The sequence below is a fragment of the Notechis scutatus genome, chromosome 4 (genome assembly GCF_049901735.1).
Source record: "Notechis scutatus isolate UNSWTSFEM ecotype Mainland chromosome 4, rNotScu1.2, whole genome shotgun sequence".
Taxonomy (NCBI): domain Eukaryota; kingdom Metazoa; phylum Chordata; class Lepidosauria; order Squamata; family Elapidae; genus Notechis; species Notechis scutatus.
Genome location: NC_142012.1, coordinates 145,311,848 through 145,336,278, shown reverse-complemented (window position 1 = coordinate 145,336,278; position 24,431 = coordinate 145,311,848). Strand labels below are relative to the sequence as shown.

The 24,431-nt window shown below is 36.7% G+C and overlaps 1 protein-coding gene across 1 annotated transcript in view; it reads left to right on the top strand.

Moving 5' to 3' along the window:
* VEPH1 (ventricular zone expressed PH domain containing 1) overlaps positions 1-24,431 on the top strand; it is a 124,281-nt gene that overhangs the window by 81,400 nt on the left and 18,450 nt on the right. Inside the window, exons 8-9 of the mRNA XM_087965231.1 lie at positions 12,811-12,950; positions 15,954-16,088. Of these exons, the coding sequence (XP_087821357.1) occupies positions 12,811-12,950; positions 15,954-16,088 (275 nt within the window). The remainder of the gene's footprint in view (positions 1-12,810; positions 12,951-15,953; positions 16,089-24,431) is intronic.

The following is a 24,431-nucleotide window of genomic DNA, read 5'->3' as shown; positions in this document are numbered from 1 at the left end:
CGTCCACGTAAAAATCAGACTCACACCCACACAGAAGATGAGACACGACCACAGACCAGAAGCCGCACTGCAGCTGCATCACTACCCACTTCAAACTCCTCTGAACCATACATGAAGCGAACTGACCCCCACCATGAAGATGTGGCACGACCACGAACTCGAACCAAACGAACACAGACCCAGACCCCAAACTCAAAGCCATATTAAAAACCCAAAATGCTACATCACAGCCACCCGCTCAGGACATCACATCAGAAAACTCAAGAAATTACACCTCAAGAACTCAAGAAGTCACAACACAGCAAATGACCCAGGATATCACAGCACAAGACCAAGGATACCACAGCAATAAATCTCACAAGGTCATCACACAACCCATTACCCAAGCTGTTACTACACAGGAGGCTAATCGAAAAGAGATCAAAACACAAACGACCCAGGAGATTACAACGCAAGACCCAGGATACCAAAACAAAAGAACTCACAAGCCCATCACACAACCCATTACCCAAGCCGTTAAAACACAAGAGGCTAACGACCCAGGAGATGACAGCACAAGATCCAGGATATCTCTACAACAAAAGGCCATTACACAGCCCATTATACCAACATCAACTCCATCAACCAATCAAGAGGCTGCAGCACAGCCAACCAGCCCAGCACACCATCCCCCACCACTTGTATATATAGAGATGGCAGCTCCGGTCACACACTGCTTGCACTGGCACTAAGCCGAAAGCACCAGCCTGAAGATGGCGAGTGGGACCTCGCCGAAACGTTGCCTAGATACTTTGAATCTTACGCGGAGAGAACCCGAATAACCAAAGATCCACATACAAATACCCGAGAACCTCAGAAAACAAATATATATATATATATATACACACACATATACATACACACACACACACACACACACACACACACACACACACACACACATATACCAGTATGTTCTGTTGTATTTGTTACATTGTTAGATTAAAAGAAAGCTGTGGTCACAATTTTCGTCACTGCATTGAAAGAACAGGACATCTGAGCCTGTTATTCTAAAAGTCATAAATAATTAATTCTGGCTTAATCTACCCCTTCAACTTTATAAAAACAAGAATCTCAGTACATTCTTCCAAGATCTTTTAACAAACATGGATCAGAATGTCCAAATAAACTTTCAAGAAAAGCTTTAAGGTGACTCAACCTTCGTTTTAAATTCAACAAAAGTTTACTCTTAAATCAGCAGAGTTAAGCTGCTCCAAGTTAATAACAGTGCTGCAATGTTTTCTGTATTCCTTTGCATCTGTAAAATGACTGATCATCCAAAACAGAGTAATATTTCCCATAAATGTTCCATATCACTTTATGTCCCACAGTGACAATGTTATGCCATTATAAATATTATTTTTCCAGGAGCACAATTAGAAAGTTGGATAGTTTCCCTTGGAAATAGCCACATTTTCTCACAACAATGTTTCTTATAAGATTATATTCTTGTAATGCTTGCTTGCTTATTTATTTATCTCTTTATTTATATTCCTTCTTTCATTATATTTTATAAATAACTAAAGATGGCAAACATATCTAATATTCCTTCCTCCTCCAATTTTCCTCAAAACAACAACCCTGTGAGTTGGTCTGGCCCAAAGTCACCCAGTCAGCTTTCATGCCTAAGAAGAGACTAGAACTCAGGTCTCCCGGTTTCTTGCCTGGTGCCTTAACTACTAGATCAAACTGGCTCTCAGAGTCTCCATATTATCCGTACATATTGGAAAATGAAGAAGATGGTACCACAGCATATTAGAAACATATCACACACTAAAAGGAAAAAAAACAACAGTAGATATCTGTCTATTGAAACATGAAACATAAATTATCAAATTTCCAAATTTAATTCACTTTTTATAAATTCCCCTAAATGGGAACAAAAGCTAATTGTGCTTCTTTCCCTTTTCCTACCTACTTCTCAAGATCACTGAAAATATTACTGGTCTAGTACTAAATAAATCTTCTAAAACTAGACACTTGATTAAATTGTGCTTTTCCGAAAAAGTTATTTCAGTTTATCAATCTGGAAAACCAATATTTTGAAAATGAATTAATTCAAAGTCAACCATTGGGTCACACTGTTATTGCTATTCTGAAAAATCCCATTTGTTGCAATATACCTCTTTATGACCATTATAATCACTGAGCCATGGTGGAGAAGTAATTAGAATGCAGTGTTGCAGGCTGACTCTGCCCATAGCCAGGAGTTTGATCTTGACCAGATCAAGGTTGACTCAGCCTTCCGACCTTCCAAAGTCGGTAAAATGAGGACCCAGATTGTTGGGGGCAATAGGATGACTCTGTAAACTGCTCAGAGAATGCTGTAAAGCACTATGAAGTGGTATTTGTCTAATTACTATTACTATTAATTGGGAGAATGTGCATTTTAATTTTTATATACACCAGCAAAAGCTGATTAACCTTCATCCTATCCACCAATTTGTATGTCTGATATACCTCTGATATGCAGCTTCCTTCAACCTCCCCAACCAATAAACAACCCAGCTGCTATTCCTAAAGAAAAGTAGCCACTTAATTATAAATACACTTTTAAGAAATATTGTTTATCATGGAGTAAACTATTTCAAAGATAATGCTTTTTGCTGACATCAGGCCATTAGCTATAGATGCAAGAAGGTATGTATAATGCTGGTACATCTTGCAGAGTAAGTCAGTTGGAAAGCATGAGCAAATTCACAGAATCACTTCCCATTCAATGAACAGTTTACGAAGGCACCTTCATTCCTTTTCATTGCCAAAATCAACTATGGTTCCCAGTATAATAGCTTTTTAATGGCATCATTGTTGCAGAATTTATTTGACCATCATCATTTCCTGAAAATTCCATAAGACTCTTGAGACAAAATGTTTCCAGAGTAAGAAAACTTGATGTGACTCATTTACTATATATTCACAAATAAACACTCATGCCGATTGCATAAGGATATTCAGAAATACTCCATTAATCCATTTGATCTCAAGTTCGGCATTTAGGAGATCTGCTATAATTTCTCCATTTCTGTTCTGAGAATTAAACTTCGGTTTCTAGTGTTTGTTCAAAAAATATTACCATAAATAAAGAAAAATTCAAACAATCACTAAATAGCAGCAAAAGGTTAGGGTTTTTTAAAAAATCTTTTTACTCCCATCTATTGAGTGTTCAGATTCTTGCAGTCTAGAAATTGTATGTTTGCCACAATGGCAAACAGATTATGATTTTAAAAAAGTCAAGATAGTAGCTGTGTGGCATGTAAAATGTAGACAGAGCATTGCATTTGTGACTCTTGACTTTTTAAAGTGAATAAAAAAAGATTTCACAGCATTTGCTGATATTTCATTGATAATAACGTTTAGGACCACCATGGTGAAGCACTATAAGTCAAAACATTGAATTGAATGAGTCCTCGCTTAATGACTGGTGGCATAGTGACCATTCAAAGTTACAATGGACCTCCCCAGAGCTACTTATAACCTGCATTTGAAGCTCCAACAGCTGGATGTGCACACAAACACAGATACAAATATACACTCTTCTCATGTGGTCAAGTGAACACATTTTCGGCACTTGGCAACCGGCTTGCATTTTTTGCCAAATGCTGCAGAAGGGCAGTCACTAAAAGTTGAAAGTAATGTGAAGACATACATTTTTCCATCTTTGCTGCTATTCCCACAATCATTACTAAGTAGCTGATCATCCAACAAGCATCAGTGACATGACTCCAGAGCCACCATTAGCTTCCTCACATCTTTTGCATCACCCTTCTTTTATTGATTTTACCCAGGGCATACTGTCACCCCCACCTCCTCCCTTGGTACATCATTGGTTATAACATTGCTATATTGTAATACACAAGTTCTGAAAGTGCTGGGGCAATGGGGCAATAACTATGAAATATTGTGGAAACATGATATATTTGCTCCTAAAAATGAATTTCAATAATGAGTGTGTGCCAGTATACTTGCATGTACCTTCAAGCTGGTGGGAAGTTGGCTTGCAGAGTTAGAAATTCTAGAAACTCTGACTTGCACAGAGTAGTGTGAGCATAGGTGCATTAAAGAAGGCTTGTGGGTGCATTCATGGCACAATGGTCAAATTGTGCCAAACCTGACCACTCCTGTCTTTATCTTTAGCAGGAATGCTGCATAAAGCATTGTTGTGAAAGTAGACCCCTCCCAACCTCTTATCCCAAATGTCCAATACACAAACTTATATAAGCAGAAGAGTTGATACAGGTACTCCTTGACTTACAACTGGAATTGAGCCTGAAATTGTGGTCATAATTTGTTGTAGTATGTTTAGGTACCCATGTGACCAGAAGTAAAATCTTCCACTGAAAGAAAAAGACTAGAAAAAATGGAATCGCCATCATTCTAACAAAAAAGTGCTCAGATATAACCCAAACAATGGACACACAATCTACTGACAAGAGTAACTGAAGAAAGTTTGATATTTGAAAAAACTAAAGGCAATTGGATGAGAGACTGATATCAGAGGAACTGGTTAAAGGTTTTTCATTAATGTCCCAAGCATGAGCTTACAATGACTGAAGCAGTTATTGTCAGACAGTCCTAATGAAATTATTTCTATAAAGTTATAAAGAAGAGATTGACCATGACAATGACAACACACAGAAGGTTTTATTCCACTATCCATTGCCAATTCTAGTGGGCAATGCTCATCTCCATTCAAGACCATTGAACCAACACTGTCCAAAGATATTTCTGCAGTGATGTGGCCTGTATGACATCACAGTGCACTGTTACTTCCCACTGAAGTGGTACCTATTTATTTACTTGCATTTGCATGCTTTCAAACTGCTAGGTTGGCAGGAGTTGGGGCAAGGAATGGGAGCTCACCCCTTTACATGACTCTTGGGCCTCAAACCTGAACTGCAGGCTTTCCAGCCGACAAGTCCAGTGTCTTAACCACTGACCCATTGTACTGCCCCCCTGAACATACCATATCCTAGTATGGGACAAACAATTATCTAATAGTGCCATTTGGGGGGGAAATGGATATGAAAAAAAAGTAAGGAAGGGAAAAGAAATTATGGTGAAAATAGAATGACGTCAGGAAAAGGAACCACAAACTTGTTTTAAAAATCTGTAACAGATTTTTTTTTCCAGCTTTACTACACTTGATCTTAGCTCAAAGGCCAAGAAGCAATTTTTTCAATTATTTTGCAACAAAATGAAATTGTTTTTATTTATATTGGCAAAGGCTAAAGTTTGTTTCTTGTGAAATGTTGTTTATTTTGAAAAATAAATTCCACAACAGTTCGGTACTCTGATATTTATTTACGTATATTTGCAAATCCATGCATGTTAAATTGGAAATAAAGTTCTGTAGAATGTGTACTATACATTCTAAAGCTGGGCACTATAACTTGCAGTTCAATTCTGTCCTTGGAAATGAATGATAACTACATTGCTGGAAAAATATTGCCTTTCAAAAATAATACTTTTATTTTTAGTACGTGATTTCTACTTTTTTCAAGTGTTTATGTTGCACAACATAGCATATTTTGTGATTTCCCAATTTTTTTAAAATATGTTTAATTGAACTCTTAGCTAAATTTCTAGCCTGTTCTTTTTCTGAACATATCTAATAGAACATTATTGGTTTTCCAATATTAGTATATAATATTAGTATGCAAATATTGGTTACATTGATTATGTTGAAAAAACTCCAATTATTTAAATGAACAGGAAATCTAGGGAATCAGTCAGTATACCGGTAGTCCTCAACTTACAACCAAGTTCAGTTGCTAAGCAAGATATGTGTTAAGTATGTTTTGCCCCATTTTACGACTTTTCTTGACACAGTTGTTAAGTGAATCATTGTAGTTGTTAGTCACACAGTTGTTATGTGAATCTGGTTTAGCCATTGACTTTATTTGTCAGAAAGTTGCAAAAGGTGTTCACATGATCCTAGGACATTATAATCATCATAAATGTGAGTCAGTTACCAAGTGCCTGAATTTTGATCACATGACAATGGGGATGCTGCAAGGTTATAATGTGAAAAATGGTCATAAGTCCATTTTTGCAGTGATGTTGTAACTTTGAACAGTCACTAATGAACTGCTGTAAGTCAAGAACTATTTGTAGTAATCTTTAAAAATGAAAAAGAGCAAATGAAAAGTTATTGCCACATATGTGATTTACACATCATAGTTTCTTTCCTAAGAGACTTCTCAATTATATAGTAGCAATTTTGTGATGTTTCTTTAAGCTGGTTCACATATGGGTGAGGGGCAGTTGAACCTGTAAATGAAAATTGGAAAACAGTTAAACAGAGGAACATAAACCAAATTTCCATTAGTTGCCTTAGTGTTATGACAGCCCATTCAGACATGGGAACATCCAGATTTTGTATCAGCCGTGGACTTTTCATGGATGGTATAAACAGATAATTGTACACACTGTTGTGATTACATTGAGAAAAGGACCTTGATTGTTAAAACTTGTCTTAAGCTTCTTCATTCTACAAGATAAAAATTAAACAACAAAATATTGAGCACATGACCTAAATTGCTGTAAAAATCAGGGCAGTGGTGTCCTGGATCTGCTGCGATTGTCTGGTATTATGTTTTGTGCTGTACTGTGAGATAATTAGTACCATATGATGGAATAGATGGAAAAGATCACTGCTCCCCTGCAATGCTTGCTTCTGGAACCTTTGATAAATTTAAGCATGGCATGAGCCAAAGCATGATTGAAGACAGATGGTATTTGACTAGCTCCATATAACCACAAACTCACAGAGACACAGAGCAGCATTTCTGAAGAGCTGTTGTATTTTCACTGTGCCAATTTTAAAACACCAACCAAACAGAAAAAATTCCCTGGCTTTCTATTATATTTGATATTAAATTCCATACCCCAAATTCTGTTTTCATATTGTAGAAAGTCACAGGCTGGCACAGATGCACACCTGCAAGTTGACTTTTGAGATAGGATTTTAGAACCAAAATCAGCACAATTAAGGAGAAGATTGACATGCTGTCCAAATAGCTAAATTTAGAGACCAGGAGCAAAGAGGGGATTTTTTAATAAAAAGAGAATAAATTATTTAACCCTGAATCAAAGCTCTTTAGTGGGGGCAATGGGGCATACATAAGGATTTGTTCTCCTCTAAACAATTTCCCATTGGAGTTTATCACTCTAAATGCCATTTATTTTAATGTGGTAAAGATGCATATAAAAAATTAAAAAGTAGCATAAAAAGGGAAATGATTAAGAAACCATTTGAAATGATTAAAAAGTATTTTGGTATAACTATTTCTTGGCTTTTTTAATCTTTTGCATGCCACAAGAGTCACTTCGATGAGATGAGTGGCTGTATAAATTTTCTAAATAAATTATATTAATTGTTGTATTTATATCTCACTGCAAACTAAAAGAACCCAGCAGCTCACAAATCCTTAACATAAACATCAGCGTAATTAACACAAAAACCTAAAGTAATATAAAATTTCCAACAAGAGCCAGTAATTCAGTAACCATCAGCATATAACACAGCCTTATATCCAAATGCCTTTCAGAAGAACATTGTTTTCAGCTGTTTTTCAGAAAACACTCAAAATAGAACCCCATCTAATTTCTTATGGAAGGTCATTCTGGAGGATTGGGTCTCATAGTGAAAAGATCAAATTGGTCAGGCCAAGGTTAGCAGGAAAATGGGTCCTTAAGATTACTTAGAGACTTTAAAAGTTGAAAACACCAATTTAATTTGTTCCCCTAAACCAGGGGTATCAAACTTGCGGCCCATGGGCCAAATGTGTCACACGCTGGCCATGCCCACCCCCATTTTAAAGAAGGGGGGGAAAGTTGCAATACAATAGTTTCCTGAATGACATTAGGGTGGAAGCCATACTAATCTGTTACTTAATATATGTGCAGTTATCTCCATATCAGAACATCTCCAGTAATAATTTTGTATTGACACAAATGTGCATGTTTGGGAACCTCCATCCTTATCGAAATACTAATTTGGGAGATGTTACTTAGTTACCTAAGTAAGTATGTTTTGGTGAGGACAACTGTTGATTGGACTTTATGGGAATAGTATTAGCAGAGGAGTCAGTTCTGAGCTTCCTTTGAAACCAGAAAAACTGTAATGGTGATCAAGGTACTAGTTCCAAGCAATCAAAATTCTCCTTCTAGAGTATTGCACATAAAAAATTCAATTGGCCCAGTATGCTACAGTAAAATTACTAATTGCAGCAAGTTAGAATTACATTTCATTTATATTGGCTACTCAGACTATGCTCTGTAAAAACTGTCTTGCAAATGAGCATTTGTAGGTTTTGGGACCACCTGGTTCCAAGACTATTTCGTCTTTGACTTTGAATTTCCCCTTTCAAGGGAGGTGTGCAATCTGGGACCTTCCTGAACTCATAGCTCCTGCTCAGTGAGTTGGCAGGTAAGGCCAGGAAGGCTTTGCCACAGTTTCATCTGATGCTTCAGTTGCACCCTTTCCTAGCTTGGGAAGCCTCTCAGTTACTCATGTACTTGTCACTTCATGGCTTTACTACTGCAAAGTACTTTACATGGACCCTTGGAAGCTTCAACTGATCCAGAATACAGTGCTGTGGATAGTTATGGACATGCTTTGCTATGACCATGTGATATATTTGTTCCAGTAGCTGCACGGTTGCCAGTTTGCTTCCAGGTGTGATCCAAGATGCTTGTTCTAACCTATAAAGCCCTTCATGGTATGGAATCCAATTTGAGGGACTGCCTATCTCCTGTGGTATCTATCCAGGCAATGCAAATTGACAAAATTGGCACACGTGTGGATCCTTTGAATAAAAATGCTGTCTATCAAGACACAGGAAGCTTGCCTTCTCTTATCACAGTGCGTTCTCTCTGGAATGAGATTCCTCCTGAAATCCTGATCTTCCCCTTCTTGGTGGCATTCTGAAGAACCATAGAGAACTGTCTGTTCTCCCAAGCCTTGGGCTGGAGTAGCTGGTTGTTAGTTGTTGATGGAATGTTTTGGGGTTTTCTGGCTTCAGCAGTTTTGCTTTTCTTTGTCTGAGTTTGGTTTTATTGTTTGTTTCTCTCTGTTCTGTTGTTTTTATATTGTTTTTATGTGTTGTGAGCTTCCCAGAGTGGTTTGGAGTCGAGCAACATCAAATCAATCAGTGTATATGTGTAAATATAATGCTGTTGTTCTCATGTGAATGGTATATCCTTCAACCTTTTTTAAAAAAAAATCTGAGTCCTGTTCTTTATTATCAGGATAAAATATTGTGCTTTTGAATATTACATATAAAGTAAATATTAAATGTAGTCTGGACACAGTTAGAACAGAGATTCTGGTCAAGCCCCAAAGAATTAAAATGGAGGAAGACTGCAGGCCCAATTGAACACATGAGAAATAAATAAGTGAATATGTCAGCAATAGTAGCACCAGCATAAAAGTACTGACAGTGTATTAAAAAGAGATATGTTTTATATTATATTCTCTTCCCTGTCCTTCTCACTTTTTTCCCCATAGAATATTCTTTCTCACATTGAATGTTCTTTCAATATTCAAGTGTCCACATGACCCAAACAATATCCCTACAACCTGCAACATTTCAAAGTGATATTAAATAAGCCTACCATATGTTGTTGATTTAAAAAAATATTTCAGAGAATGATGGGTCTTTTATTATGTGTATGTTTCCTACTGCTTAATATATGGTTTATCATAAGGACTCATCACTAGCCATATAGCTTTCATTATTTATTATGTTACACTTATTATTAAACAAATAGATGTGGCTTCTATTGATCCCAAAATATTCTGTGATAATGTTCATAGTACTGCCAGCTGGTACTGGACACAGCACTACAAACAGAAATGACAATTTTTTTGCTATGTTTGTTACTGAAACAATAATATTGAGATTCCTCTCTAAAGTTTAATTTAAATGTGAACGATTCTGGTTTATAGGTTCTGAGTCTTCTTATGTGGTCAATTAAGGTTTTTTTTAATTAATAATTTAATTAATACTTTGATTAATATGAGGCCCCATACCATAAAAACATGATTATTCCTATTTTATGTATCTCTGTACACTTTCATGTAATGAGCATCTGACTTTTGTTTATATATTTCAAATAGATTTTTCCTATCAGTGAGTAATGATTTATTCCACCATTACTAAATGCACAAATAAAACTTCAATTCCTAATAATGGCAGTATATTATGTTTGAACCGAATAACATATTTTACACCATAAAAGTAAATTCAATTAGTATAATTTAGAAATATTTTTACTCACAGAATCCACCAGTTAATTATAACCAGTAATAAGTGGTAATATAGCCTTAATAAAAATGTGAAAATAAACTGACCATATTAAAATATTTTAACAAGCAACAGATGGAAAACTTTAAAAGGAATCTTCTTCTAGCCTTCCAGAAATACAGATTTCATTGCCCAGAATTCCCCCAGCTACTATGGCTACTGCTTAGAATTCTGGGAATTAAAATCACATACCTGGAAATAACCAGGGGTGGGCTACTATGGATTCGCTGGGGTTCGGGTGAACCTGTTGATAACGTTATGGCTGGTATAACTGCCAAATTCCACCCCTGGCTGGCCCCTCCAACCGCACCCTGCCCCTCCCACCCTGCCCACCCCTCCCAAGAATCTCCACATTTTGGATGCTAAGTGTGCAGGGCCTGTGTGGAGGCTCAGGAAAGGGGGGAAACGGGCCTCCCAGAAATTCCAGAAGTCTGGGAATGGGCCCATTTCCAGCCTCCAGAGAGCCTCTGGAGCCCAGGGGAGGCAGTTTTCACCCTCCCAGAGGCTCGAGGAAAGCCTACAGAGCCCAAGGAAGGCAAAAATGCCCTCTTGCCATGGTGCAGGAGGCCAACTAGGCCACGCCCATCATGGCCATGCCCACCCAGCAACCGGGCAGCGAGCCTACTGCTGAAATTTTGAAAACCCACCCCTCGAAATAACCCAGTTTAGGTAAAACTACAATAAAAGCTAAGCTTTCCATGATATTTATTTATTTATTTATTTATTTGATTTGCCAATTGTTTACAAGATAATAAGTATAAGTGTATACATAGTTGTGAATACATGAAATGGGTACATATAAGAAAAATAAAAGAATAAGAGAAACAATAGGACAGGGACGGTAGGCACGATGGTGCGCTTATGCACGCCCCCTACAGACCTCTTAGGAAAGGGGTGAGGTCAATAGTAGACAGTCTAAGGTTAAATAGACAGTCTAATTTATTTGGTCAAAAGGGAAATGAATCATTCAAAATTTCCTAAGGATAAAGATGGCACTAGCCATTGAAATGTAAGATCTATAATTTAGTGCAATATGCTGATCAGATCTTATCTTCACATACAACTGTAGTCTTAAAATATAGTTGATGTTGGATGTTGTATTCTGTGGCACAATGGCAATTAAAAAAACATGCTGTGTTCCATCAACCTCAGACATATTATCTGGCATTCAGCATAGAACAACTACTGTGATGGGAGAATAGCTGAATAAATAAATTCTTCCCACCCCAAAAATAAAAAAAAAAGCAAATGAAAAACATCTCATTTTCTCACTATGGTAGCAAAGTCGTTGCATTGTGGCTCTGTATTTTGGCCCATTTACCCAATTCTGCTGACTGGCCATTATGTTTAGAAACTACAGGTGGTCTTCAACTTATGACCCCAATTGAGCCCAACATTTTTATTGCTAAGTGAGGTGTTTGTTAAGTGAATTTTGGCCCATTTTACCACTTTCCTTGCCATAGTTGTTAAATGAATCGCTGCGGTTGTTAAATTAGTAACACAATTGTTAAGTGAATTTGACTTCCCTATTGACTTTGCTGGTCAGAAGGTCACAAAAGATGATTGCATGGCCCCGGATGCTTCAACCATCATAAATATGAGTCAGTTGCCAAGCACCTGAATTTTGAACATGTAATCATAGGGATGCTGTAACAGTCATAAATGTGAAAACAGTACTGTTCTAACTTTGAACAGTTACTAAACAAATCGAAGACTACCTGTATACTTTGAAAGACAAGGTAAGTCAGATGCCCCTTATAACCCAATGGAGCAAAACACAGGAGAAGAAAAAAAGTTGCCGTTCATTTTTATTGCAAGTGAAATTTTCCATTTGCAAAGTATCTAGTAGAAAGAAGAGGGCAGTGAAGAGGACATGGCAATATCACTGTCAGATTGCTGGAGAGTCCAGGCACTCTATAAGCAATAAGATGGATCCCACATCTGATAATGCCATATTTTTCTGCTGTGTACCACTTACACTGCATCTCCATAAATTAGGCTGAAGATTAAAAAGTGGAAGTAAATAAAAAGCTTTATTTACTTTGTTGGCTTAGACTAGCTTATAAGGAATTATCCTTTTGATTAGAGAACCTTGAGTTATGCTACTTCCTTAGAATTAAAAACATTCTGAGGTCAGGAATTCATTTTGAATATTAAAACTGAATGACCCCCATTGTTATTTCATCCAACAATCACTTCCTGATTATCTGAAGTGTTCTTCATAATTTAGACCATAACTATTGTTTAAAACAAGAGATCCAGAAATGCTGCAAATCACCCACTGATTTATGATTAGATCAATTTTTCTTTGGTTCCTTTCCATTATAAGTTATGTTGCAGTAAAATACAGAAGTTATATATAAAGGTAGCCAACTGTAATTCTAAAATAGTAATGTTTAGTCGGATTTATAGTACATCTTTATTTATTGTTGATATTAATAATGTGTATATTTGTTCCTAGATACAGTTAAAAGTTGTGTAGCAAAGTTGTCCTTCAGCTGTCCCCTGAAAAGTCACTACTGCCTATACAGTAAATCCGGTTTTACTCTCATCAGTCACCAGCCTCAACTTTGGATCCATATCATGTTTCTCTTTCAACAGGTGTGTACAATATGAATATAAACATCATCATAATCATTAATGTATCTGTCAATTAAAATCTGTGTTAGGGGTAATCCCTTGAGATATATTGATATAAATCAATGTTGTTCTGAAGATACTCACCTCCCACTCAAAAGGTCGAGAGTTCAATCCTAGCCAGTAAAAGACATTTCTCTATCAGGTACCTGACAAACTACTCCTAAAACTAAAATCTTATGGTATCTCTGCATAACTGGGTAGAAGCATTCCTGTCAAACAGACAACAAATGGTCAAAATTGGGAGCATCCTATCAAATTCTGTACCTGTCAACAGTGGTGTCACCCAAGGCAGTGTTCAAGGACCAACTCTCTTCATACTCTACATAAATGACCTCTGTGATCATATTAAGAGCAACTGCGTTCTCTTCGCTGACGATGTAAAGCTATTCAACACCAATGCTGCCAATTACCAAATAATTTTTCAAATGAGGAAATGGAAACAAGTTTAGAGTATTCTGTGTCATTCTCTGTGTCATTCATGGTCTTTTAACATGAATTTCTGACAGAGAATAGCAGCTTCAGGTTTTGACAGTAGCTTCAGGTCCCATTCACAGTATGGAAGAGTCACTTTCCAATGATGAGTTCCAATACTAATGAATATGGTTTGATATTATAATCACACTGTTTTGGTCAATCTTATTACCCCACTGCCCCTCTGCATTTTCAGTAAACTCACAGTGTGTTCCAAATTTACTAGTGTGTAAGCCTGATTATTTTTTTGGTCTCTGCTGGTAATAATGTGTTTGTGTAGTAAATTAAACTTAATTATATGTAAAGAGAATATTTATTTCCATTCAGCCACAAACATTTACTCTAGTCCATAATTGTTCCCTTTTAATGAGCTTCCCCTTCTGCTGATGGAGCTAGGTGAAAATTCTGAGAACTGGGGGATGCTATAATAATTTTCATTTTTAAAAATGTAATTATCCTTCTCTCCTTAGTTCATGAGGAAGCCTCTATACATGCATCAAATGATTCTTTGCTCTGATTACTGTTATGTTTTTGCTTGCTGATCATTCTATAGAATCCTAGAGCCTGGCCAAACCAAGGTTTATGTAAGAAGTTCATTATTTTTCTTATACTGTAATCACACAGACACATACACACACACACACACACACAATTTTATGATGGACTGGCAGTTAAATTAAGATGTCAGTAATTTTCATATAGTTGAGTTGTACATACCCATCTAGGAGTGGACATTTCTGAATACAATAAACTTTACTATTAACAAACATGTATCACCTTATATTGTTGATCAGTTTAATTTGAAAATACATAATTGGAAGTAAATCTGGAAAACTAAAATAAAATTGTTTTCTAATGTCAAGCATAATATTTCAGCTGGATATAAGTGATTTTTTTTATCTGAGACTGCTGTAATTTGAAAGAAGGGAGTCAGTCCCAAACTTTTGTCTCTGCTCATTTTAATAGTATCACATCTTTGTAAATACTGCCTATGGAGATTCTATGGAGATATTTGCACATACCATTTAACCATAAGTTTGAGTTTAACAAAAAATAGGAAAGAGAAAATTGTGTTGAATCAATTTGGTTGTGGCTCTGAGAATTAGATTTCAATTTATAGATGAGTCAATATGATAAATGCTTGGGTTGTGTTTTACTGAAAAGTTGCTTATAGCATTGATAAGATCTTTTATAAACACAATCTATAAAATTGTATGAACACAATTACACCATGATTTGCATTATCTTGCACAATGCTCAAAGATGGATGTGTCAAAATCATGAAAATCTTTAAATTTATTTAAACATCAAAAGTATGTTGATAGTTTTGTTCTAATGTAAGTCATTCATCCAAATATCTGTATGTTAGTTCAGTTTATGTTAATAATTACATAAGCTCCCAAAGAAGCTATGCCATCATTGAAGCAAAACAGTACCAGCTTCATTTGAGAACACATTTCTGGATATTCTCTCTCACACTCACTCCAAATATTGTCCTCAGTACTCTGAACATAGTTACTATCAGTATCTCATATAGTTAAATATATAGTTTAGAAATATCAGGCCCAAATCATTGTTTGTCCATTGGTTATTGATTATGTACCATCAACTTTTTGTTGACTCTTAATGACCACATAGTTTTTCTCCACGATGATCTATCCCTAATCTGGCCTTTTACATCTTATAAAAGAGCACTCATCAGTGCAGTAACTGAATCCATCCTTTTTTCTGCTTGTCAACCTCTTGTTCTCTCCTTTCACTTTCCCAGAATTACACACCCTTCTCAACTTTTCCAGAAAGCTAGATCCAAAGTTTTAGCCTGGTCATTTGTGCCTTGAGTGACAGCTCTGGGTTGATTTGTTTGATTACACTTTTGTTAGTTTTCTTGGATGGCCAGGATGTATAACAGAATAACAAAGTTGGAAAGGACCTTGAAGTTCTTCTGAAGTGTCCGCTTCAACATTAAAATTTAAAACAAAAATACATTTCCTATCCTGCTTTTTCAAAGCCCAGCTTTCACTTCCATAGAGTGTCTCAGGAAATTCCATATCTTGCACAATTCTGAGGTTATACATCATCACAGGATTTTAATGTTATTTCCAAGGCCTTCACAGCTACACTACCTAATGCTAATCTGTGGCATATTTCTTAAGTTTACCCAATATTTTTAGAACACTCATTTAATTATCAATTGCAAAGAAATGTTTTCTTGTAATGCTCAACTTCATTTAGAGATGCACGGGCATTTAACCTGGTACAGTATATGATCCTTGCAAATGGAAAAATAATGCCCAAAATGGTTTTTTTTTTTAAATGAGTTCTTTGGTGCTTTCTGAGCTTGGTAGTTTTCTTGCAGTTTGTTACCTAGTTTGACAATGAAAGTTTTCTGCAAGAAAACCACCAATCTCAGAGAGCACCAAGGGACCCCCGCAATTGAATCCTGAAGTACAAATATACTTCTCAATCAGTACTGTTTTTCTTTTTGTCCATTAGGGCTTGTTCCCAGAACCATTGTCCATGCAGAATAATTATTTGCAAGTGCTGAAGACCTTGTGGGGAAAAACCCAGCTTAAGGGAACACATAGTTTTGAAACTGCAATGGTGCAATCTACATTTCCACATAAGAAGGTATTTTTTTCTTATGAGCCTTCAAAAGGGGTGGAGTGTGTATGTGTTGTTTTTATTTACTGCAAAAAAAATCATGACCATATCTCTGAATCTGCATATAGATGAAAACAGTTAAATTATCAAAGTTGGATTTTTGAATGTGATGTTTATGTTTGATATGTGAAGCCGTCAACTGAAAATGATGGAAAATGGTAACAGAGGATAATCCATATCGTTCATTTTTGTTATACGTATGATAGTCCTAAAAGTGCTTTTTTCAAGAGGCAACTGGACTTTCTGGTTTTTCTTTGAAGACGTTTTGGCTCTCATCCAAGAAACTTCTTCAGCTCTGATTGGAAGGTGGGGAATGGAAGGCTTTATACTCCTTGCAGACAGCTAGTCATTTGCATTCTAGCAGGTCCTTAAGATCACTTGGAGGTTTATCTCTGTCATCAGGGTCATCTGAGTGGTTCAAATTGTTGTGGAGCCTTCTTGGAACTCTTGAAAGGATGGTGTTGTAGATTGGAAATAGATGATATCATATACATTCCCTCTCTGTTTAAAGAGGGCTGTTCAATTTTGACATAGATGACCTCTTTAACCCCACTTTCAAATCAACGACCATCTCTGTCCAAAATATGGACTTTGTTGTCTTCAAAATCTATGTCAAAATATAGACCCAGGCCTATAATTCTTCAAATTCTTTTAAGAATACTCTGTTGGATGAAATTTCAACCATCTTCCTTATTCAGAAACCATCTGCCTGCTACCTTTAGGAAGTGCTAATTTCCTTCTTCCATTGTAGGTGTTCAGCAACTTTATTCAGAAATATACTGTCTATGAAAATCCTACCAATCTGCCATAGGTAACATTAATTGTCTTTCATTACTAGAGGACAGTGGCAAAGCAATACACAAGAATTCAGGTTCTGATCTTTGCAATGTTTCCATTTATGCCATTTGTTTGTAGAAATGTCTGAGTTTTCTCACTAATCTCTTCCACATGCTGTTGATATATGAATGGAAAATGCAAATAAGCTTTTTTCTTATTTACAAAGAGAAAGAAGGAAACTCATTTCAAATAGCAGAGAAACTATCATAATGAATTGTTTAGTTCCCTTTTGCAAAGTCACATAGTTGTGGGTTATGGCAGGGACTCCAGAGTGTAATTATTTGCGCAGGCTCTGTCGTGTCAACCTTTGCCCTTTGAAAAGATTACTGCTTCAAAGCAATTGCATTTTCAAAGATTGTAAATAATACTGTTTCAAAGTCAGCAAAGAATTTCTGGTCAAATCTATTAATCTTTAATTGGGTTCAATTGAATCTCCAGCATGGAATCTGTTTAAAACAAAAACATATTTGAGGTAAGCCTTGACTGCCTACAATTTTTATTTTTATAACAAGAAAAAAAATATTTGCAACCCTAACGTCAAATTGCATAATTGAAACCAAACAATGAGGAATTCTTTCTCAATCCTTCAGTGATGCCTTGCTTAAAAAAAAATCTAGAAAACTTTTAGAGTAGAAAAATGCTACTTCAGTCACGTAGAAAACCCCAAATGATGACTCTTCATAAAGGAATTTATCATTTCCTGCTTTGATTACCAAAGATAATCCACAGCAAATCATCAAATACTTTTTAAAGGTTCCTTGGTTTTATTTATTTATTTATCAGATTTGTTTGCAAACTCATCTTGCAAAAAAAAAAACTAGAGAACACTAGAGAATTCCTGGAAGCCTGGTACTCTGATAAATTGGCCATCAATAGACACATAGACATAAATAACATCTACCTATTGTGCAAAAGAGACCATCAACAATCCAAAAAGGAAATCTAAAAACTAAAATACCTTCTCTCCAGAAATCAATATCCAGACGAGTATAGATTAACTCCAAGATTAACATCAGACCAACAATTAAATAAACAATACCCCAATCAAGGAACTGCCAAACAAGCCAACAGTAAACAGCCCATCAAAGAACCTCTAAGATCATCCCCCACTAACACTGACAGGCAAGCCACTAAAATATAAGCTAAGAGCAAACCCCATTTCTTACTAGCACTGATTATGTTACCTAGTTAGGATAATGAAATGTCTGCTAGAAAACAACCAAGCTCAGAGACCACCAACGTCCCTCATTTCAGCCCTGAGCTACAAATACTGTCCTTTACTGACACTATTTTAGTACATACAATTATAATGTGAAAGGTCTATTATCATTCCTGTTCTCATACCTACCTGGTTCAGAGAATTTTCCAGATTACCTCACATAATCTTTGCATGTATGTATGTATGTATGTATGTATGTATATATATATATATATATATATATATATATATATATATATATATATATATATATATATATATATATATATATATATATATATATATATATATGTTTTCTGAGTTCTCACGGGTATTTGTATGTGGATCTTTGTTATTCGGGTTTTCTCCGTATTCAAAGTATCTAGGCAACGTGGCGAGGTCCCACTCGCCATCTTCAGGCTGTGCTTCATGTGATGCAAGCAGTGTGTGACTGGAGCTGCCATCTCTATATATACAAGTGGTGGGGATGGTTTTCTGCAAGATATCCAGGATATCTCTACAACAAAGGCCATTACACAGCCCATTATACCAACATCAACTCCATCAACCAATCAGAGGCTGCAGCACATGTGGCATCCGGTCACACACTGCTTGCACTGGCACTAAGCCGGCACCAGCCTGAAGATGGCGAGTGGGACCTAAGCTTGCCTAGATACTTTGAATCTTATAACCAAAGTATATATATATATATATATATATATATATATATATATATATATATATATATATATATATATATATGACATTCAGCTTTGTTTGGGTATTTTCCCACATCATTGTAGTTGTGCTTTTAAAGTTGTAGCAACGTTTCAGCAGAATCTCATCTGCCATCATCAGGCTTCTGTATAGTGTTCATCTGTGAGTCAGACTTTTACAGTGGTTTCAGATTTAAATTTGGGGCAGCCTATTGCTGTGCCAGAATGGTTTTTTCTTCATCCTGATTGGTTGAGAGTCTTGGTCTGTGTTTATTGGTCTTGGAGTTTGCTGTGTTCTGCTTGATTGGTGTTTCTAATATCTTCTGTCTGTTTTTTTTGGCTCTTTTTGTATCTTGATTGGCTGGCAACATTGTGTTACTTTATTGGAGGCCTTTAGTGCAGCTTGGCTCCGGGTGAATGGACGGCTATCATTAGTTAGGAAGCTAGGTTTCATCTGGGTGCCTGGTTGGGGTGTGTTTGAGCTGGAGGTATCGGGGGGATCTGTTTGTGCCCAGGTATTTGCCTGGCTTGTGGTGTGGAGATTTTTTTGTTTGTGAGTGCAGGCTTCCAAATTATTGACAGTCTGGTGGAATCATCTCTTCTGTTCATGCTTTCTGGTCTTTTTTCAATCTCTATGGCTTCTCTGATGATTCTGTGGCTGGGGTTTTCTATAGTGGCTAGGGTTTTGGTGCCATTGAAGTCATACCACTTCTTGAACTCATACCACTTCTTGGAATTGATCAAAGATCTACATATGGAGCAGGAAGATCTGCTTGTAAGCTTCGACGTGGTTTCACTATTCACTCAAGTCCCGATAAAAGAGACCCTTGAAATCATCAAAAATAAATACCAACCAGCTAAACACTTCATGGAACTAACAGAACACTGCTTAACCAACACATATTTCATATACAAAGGACAAAGATACAAACAAATTGAAGGAGCCCCTATGGGATAACCACTGTCACCTGTCATTGCAAACCTGTTCATGGAAGAATTTGAATCCAGAGCCCTGGCCAATGCCATCCACAAACCCAAACTATGGTTAAGATACATCGATGACACATTCGTGATTTGGCCCCATGGAAAAGAAAACCTAAACAACTTCCTAACACACCTAAATAGCACACACCCCAAAATCAAGTTCACCATGGAAACGGAAACAAACAAACAACTACCATTCCTAGATGTACTAATCTACAAAAAAACAGATGGCACACTAGGACACACCATATACCAGAAGAAAACACACACCAACCACTACCTCAACGCCCAATCCCACCACCACCCAGCACAGATAAACTCCGTGGCTAAAACACTAATTACTAGAACCAAACGCCTGGCAGACAAGACACACATTAAGACTGAACTATGTACCCAGAAATGGATTTCCGGTTTGTCGGCTTTGCGAGCGGTAGGGATTCACGAAGCTGCGCGATCCCTGCCGCTAGCCGTTTTGGGGCTCCGATCCGAAGGGTGCGGAGCAAGGCTGCGCTGCAGGGGCAGCTGAAGGTAGGGGGATCCAGAAAAGGGTTTGGGGGTGTTGCAGACCCCTCCCTGGCCGGCAGAACCTCCTTTTACCAAGACGGTGTAAGCGGCAGTCCGTAATGGCCGCCACAAAGAAGCCGGCAGCTGGGCAAGTATGCGCAGGAGGAAGAGGAGAAAGTTTTTAAAAGTGAAAGTCTTCTTGGTCGATCCAGGACTCTGAGATATATTTAATTTAATTCCTGGAAGTGATGGCTTTTGGATGATTCTTTCCACAAGAGAAAGTAAGCAGCAATTCTGAGGTGCTGAAAGGAAAGTTTACTCTCCCTCCCGACGGAATTAACAAACGGATATTGAGAAACCTGTTTTTTTTTTCAGATAAAACTAGCTTTATGGGATAAGTCGGAAGGGAGAGGACAAAAAATATATTTATCTGGTTGGATTTTGTTGGAGGAGATGCCTTAAGGATTTGGAGACAGAAATAAAATTTTAATAAGGCTTTAAAACACAGATTTGGATTTTCTTTTTCCTTTGTCTGATACTACCCTGGAAGAGAAAGTGGAAATTTTGGCTTGGCTTGGATTGATTGAGGATTGTGGACTTTGGGATTGTTTTACTTTTCTTTTGGAATATTTTGGTTGGAGTAAGAAGAAAGAGGGGAAAAAAGACAAGAAAAGATTTATAATGGCTTTCTCCCTTGAGGAACTGAGGGATGAATATGAGCAAACAAAAGCAGCCTGTAAAGATGGTATGGAAAAAGCTTTTCTATTTTTAGAAATGGCGCTGGTTAACTATGAACAGACAATGCGACAGATGGAACAACAGCAAGAAGAAGACGAAGACACCATCTTTAATGAATCCCAAAATTTATCTAAGGAAGAAGGAAGGAAGAAAGCGAGAAAATGAAGGACTTAAGATTTAAAAAAACATTTAAGAAAGAGAAAAATATGATGCAAAATAAATACAATGATAGCAAACAAGAGAAAAAGGGAATACAACAGAGAAGGGATGCCAGCAAGACAGAGGTTAGAAGAAGGGGGTAGGAAGATCTGGTGGGGGAAGAAAGAAAGGGGAAAGGCGGAGAAAAGCCACAAAGTTTTAAAATTGGATGGGAAAAGAGGAATCTTTTTCAGGGATAAAGGGTAAAGTATAAATTTTCTTAAAAAAGATTTTGCAAGGTACATAAGACGGTATTGTAATATTTGTATTAGAAATAGAAAATTAGAATGGCTTAAGAGTTAATAAGAAATTAAAATGTTGAAATGTTTAATAATGATTGATTTTTAAAATGTAATAAAATATTGAAGGAAAGGCAATGAGAATGCTATAAGATTTATTATTTAGATTTATTATTTAACTACGTATTTAGGAGGATACTATGTATTTAAACATTTCCGATTTATTACTCTGTTTTTATTGTTATTAAAAGTAAAAATTAATAGATAGAATGTACCAAGCAGAATCAGATTGGATATTAGGTGTCATTTTAAATGTTAATCTAATATTTAGGGAGAGGATAGAAAGGCATCATACTCTGATTAGAGATTTCAGGAGAAATTCTTTTTTTTTTTTTCATTATAAGGAATGAGATAGAGGGATAATAAAGGATGGGCAAAAGATACAAATATAATGATTTAAATTAAGATGGATTGAATAAGATAGAATTGTGAAGAGTGAAATGTGTGGAGAAGTATATATAGAAGATACAGAATGGTAAACAAAATAGGTAATGATTTCTAAGATGAGCATGAATATAATTAAAGACCATATAAAGAGAGGTACCGGGGGCCAAGTTACTTTACTAAAAGATTTTTATATGTTTGTTTGTGTCTGTTTATGTTTTTGAGAAGTATTGGTGAAACCTTTTAGAAACACAGAAAGAGAATGAGCGATAATCAAGTCAGAAGAGATGTTTTTATGCTCATTTAGAAATGGTTTAAAATAGAATTGTATTGTATAAGATAAGGTTTTATCTGACTTGTAAAATTTATAATGGAAAAAGGTTCAAATATGTAATGGTTGGTGATGACTTGTTTGTTTTTGAAATTAATAAAACTTGTTTAAAAAAAAAAAAAGACTGAACTATGTACCCTGACCAAAGTACTGACAGCCAACGGCTTCCACAAAAGCAAAATCACCGGCTTGATCCACAAAAACACACTGAGACATAATAGAGACCCAGAAGATGAACAGACCTATGGAACAGCTGTCCTGCCCTACATAAGAGGCACTACAGACAAAATTAGTAAGATACTACACAGACACCACATCAAGACTACCTTCAAAACAGACAGAAAAATAGCAGCCATCCTCAGAAACCCCAAAGATAAAATTGACCTGGAAAACCAAGGCATATACGAAGTCCCCTGTGCATCATACCCGGCCACATACATTGGACAGACCAATAGAAGAATAAGTACCCGCCTGGATGAACACAAAAATGCAGTCAAAAAGCTGGAACACACTTCCTCACTAGTCCAACACATGGAAGCCACAGGTCATAGCATCAACTTCAATGGCACCAAAACCCTAGCCACTATAGAAAACCCCAGCCACAGAATCATCAGAGAAGCCATAGAGATTGAAAAAGACCAGAAAGCATGAACAGAAGAGATGATTCCACCAGACTGTCAATCATTTGGAAGCCTGCACTCACAAACAAAAAAATCTCCACACCACAAGCCAGGCAAACACCTGGGCACAAACAGATCCCCCCTGATACCTCCAGCTCAAACACACCCCAACCAGGCACCCAGATGAAACCTAGCTTCCTAACTAATGATAGCCGTCCATTCACCCGGAGCCAAGCTGCACTAAAGGCCTCCAATAAAGTAACACAATGTTGCCAGCCAATCAAGATACAAAAAGAGCCAAAAAAAAACCAGACAGAAGATATTAGAAACACCAATCAAGCAGAACACAGCAAACTCCAAGACCAATAAACACAGACCAAGACTCTCAACCAATCAGGATGAAGAAAAAACCATTCTGGCACAGCAATAGGCTGCCCCAAATTTAAATCTGAAACCACTGTAAAAGCCTGACTCACAGATGAACACTATACAGAAGCCTGATGATGGCAGATGAGATTCTGCCGAAACGTCGCTACAACTTTAAAAGCACAACTGCTATGACGTGGGAAAATACCCGAACAAAGCTGAATGCCATACATGTAAGTACCCGCGAAAACTTAAGAAAACAAATATAGATAGATAGATAGATAGATAGATAGATAGATAGATAGATAGATAGATAGATAGATAGATAGATATAGATAGATAGATATAGATATATAGATATATAGATATTGTTGCTACTTTTCTTATTTTCTTACCAAGAAAGAAAAAGGAATAGATCAGAGAATGGTGGAGTAACCACAATATTTTTCTGCTTAATAGCATTAGGTAAGTTTCTAGAAGGAAGGTGCAAGATCAATCTGGAAAACTTGCACTCACTTCCAAGAAGGTAAGTTTCTGGTTATGCCTTTAAACTCATTTAATTCTAAAAATTAAGGGCATTGGCATTGGTTGTTTGCGCATACAATTATGATAACTATCCTGCTGAGTCCCAGCATGATGAAGAGAAGAATTGCAGTTTTACTTTCAGCTCTGTGGCAACACATCTGGATTATATCCAACAAGATCTGTATCCATTCCCAGATATGAATTCCATCAGCATGCTTGACTGCATGCATTGCAAGCATGAGGGCAAGCATAGAACTAGTTTGACATTTTCAATCTACATGTAACTATTATTGCTGTGAGTACGAACTTATTCCATACCACATTATTTTCGCTTCCTTTGTAAAGCTGGAAATGTATTAGCCTCAATTGCTGATGTAAACACATTTTAACAGGCCATATAGCCTCCTTTGGCAGTGGACCAGTTAAACTGCCCTGCAACATAAATCTGTCAGACTCCACTGGTTTCAAGACTAGAATATCCCTTTGCAGTCAAAGATCTAGCTTAAACTATTTTCCCTGAGAAAATACTTCCAACAGAAAGTGAACGTGAAGAGGTAAATTGATGAACAGCAAGGAAAAGCTAAATAAATCTGATTGGAATGGGTGGGTG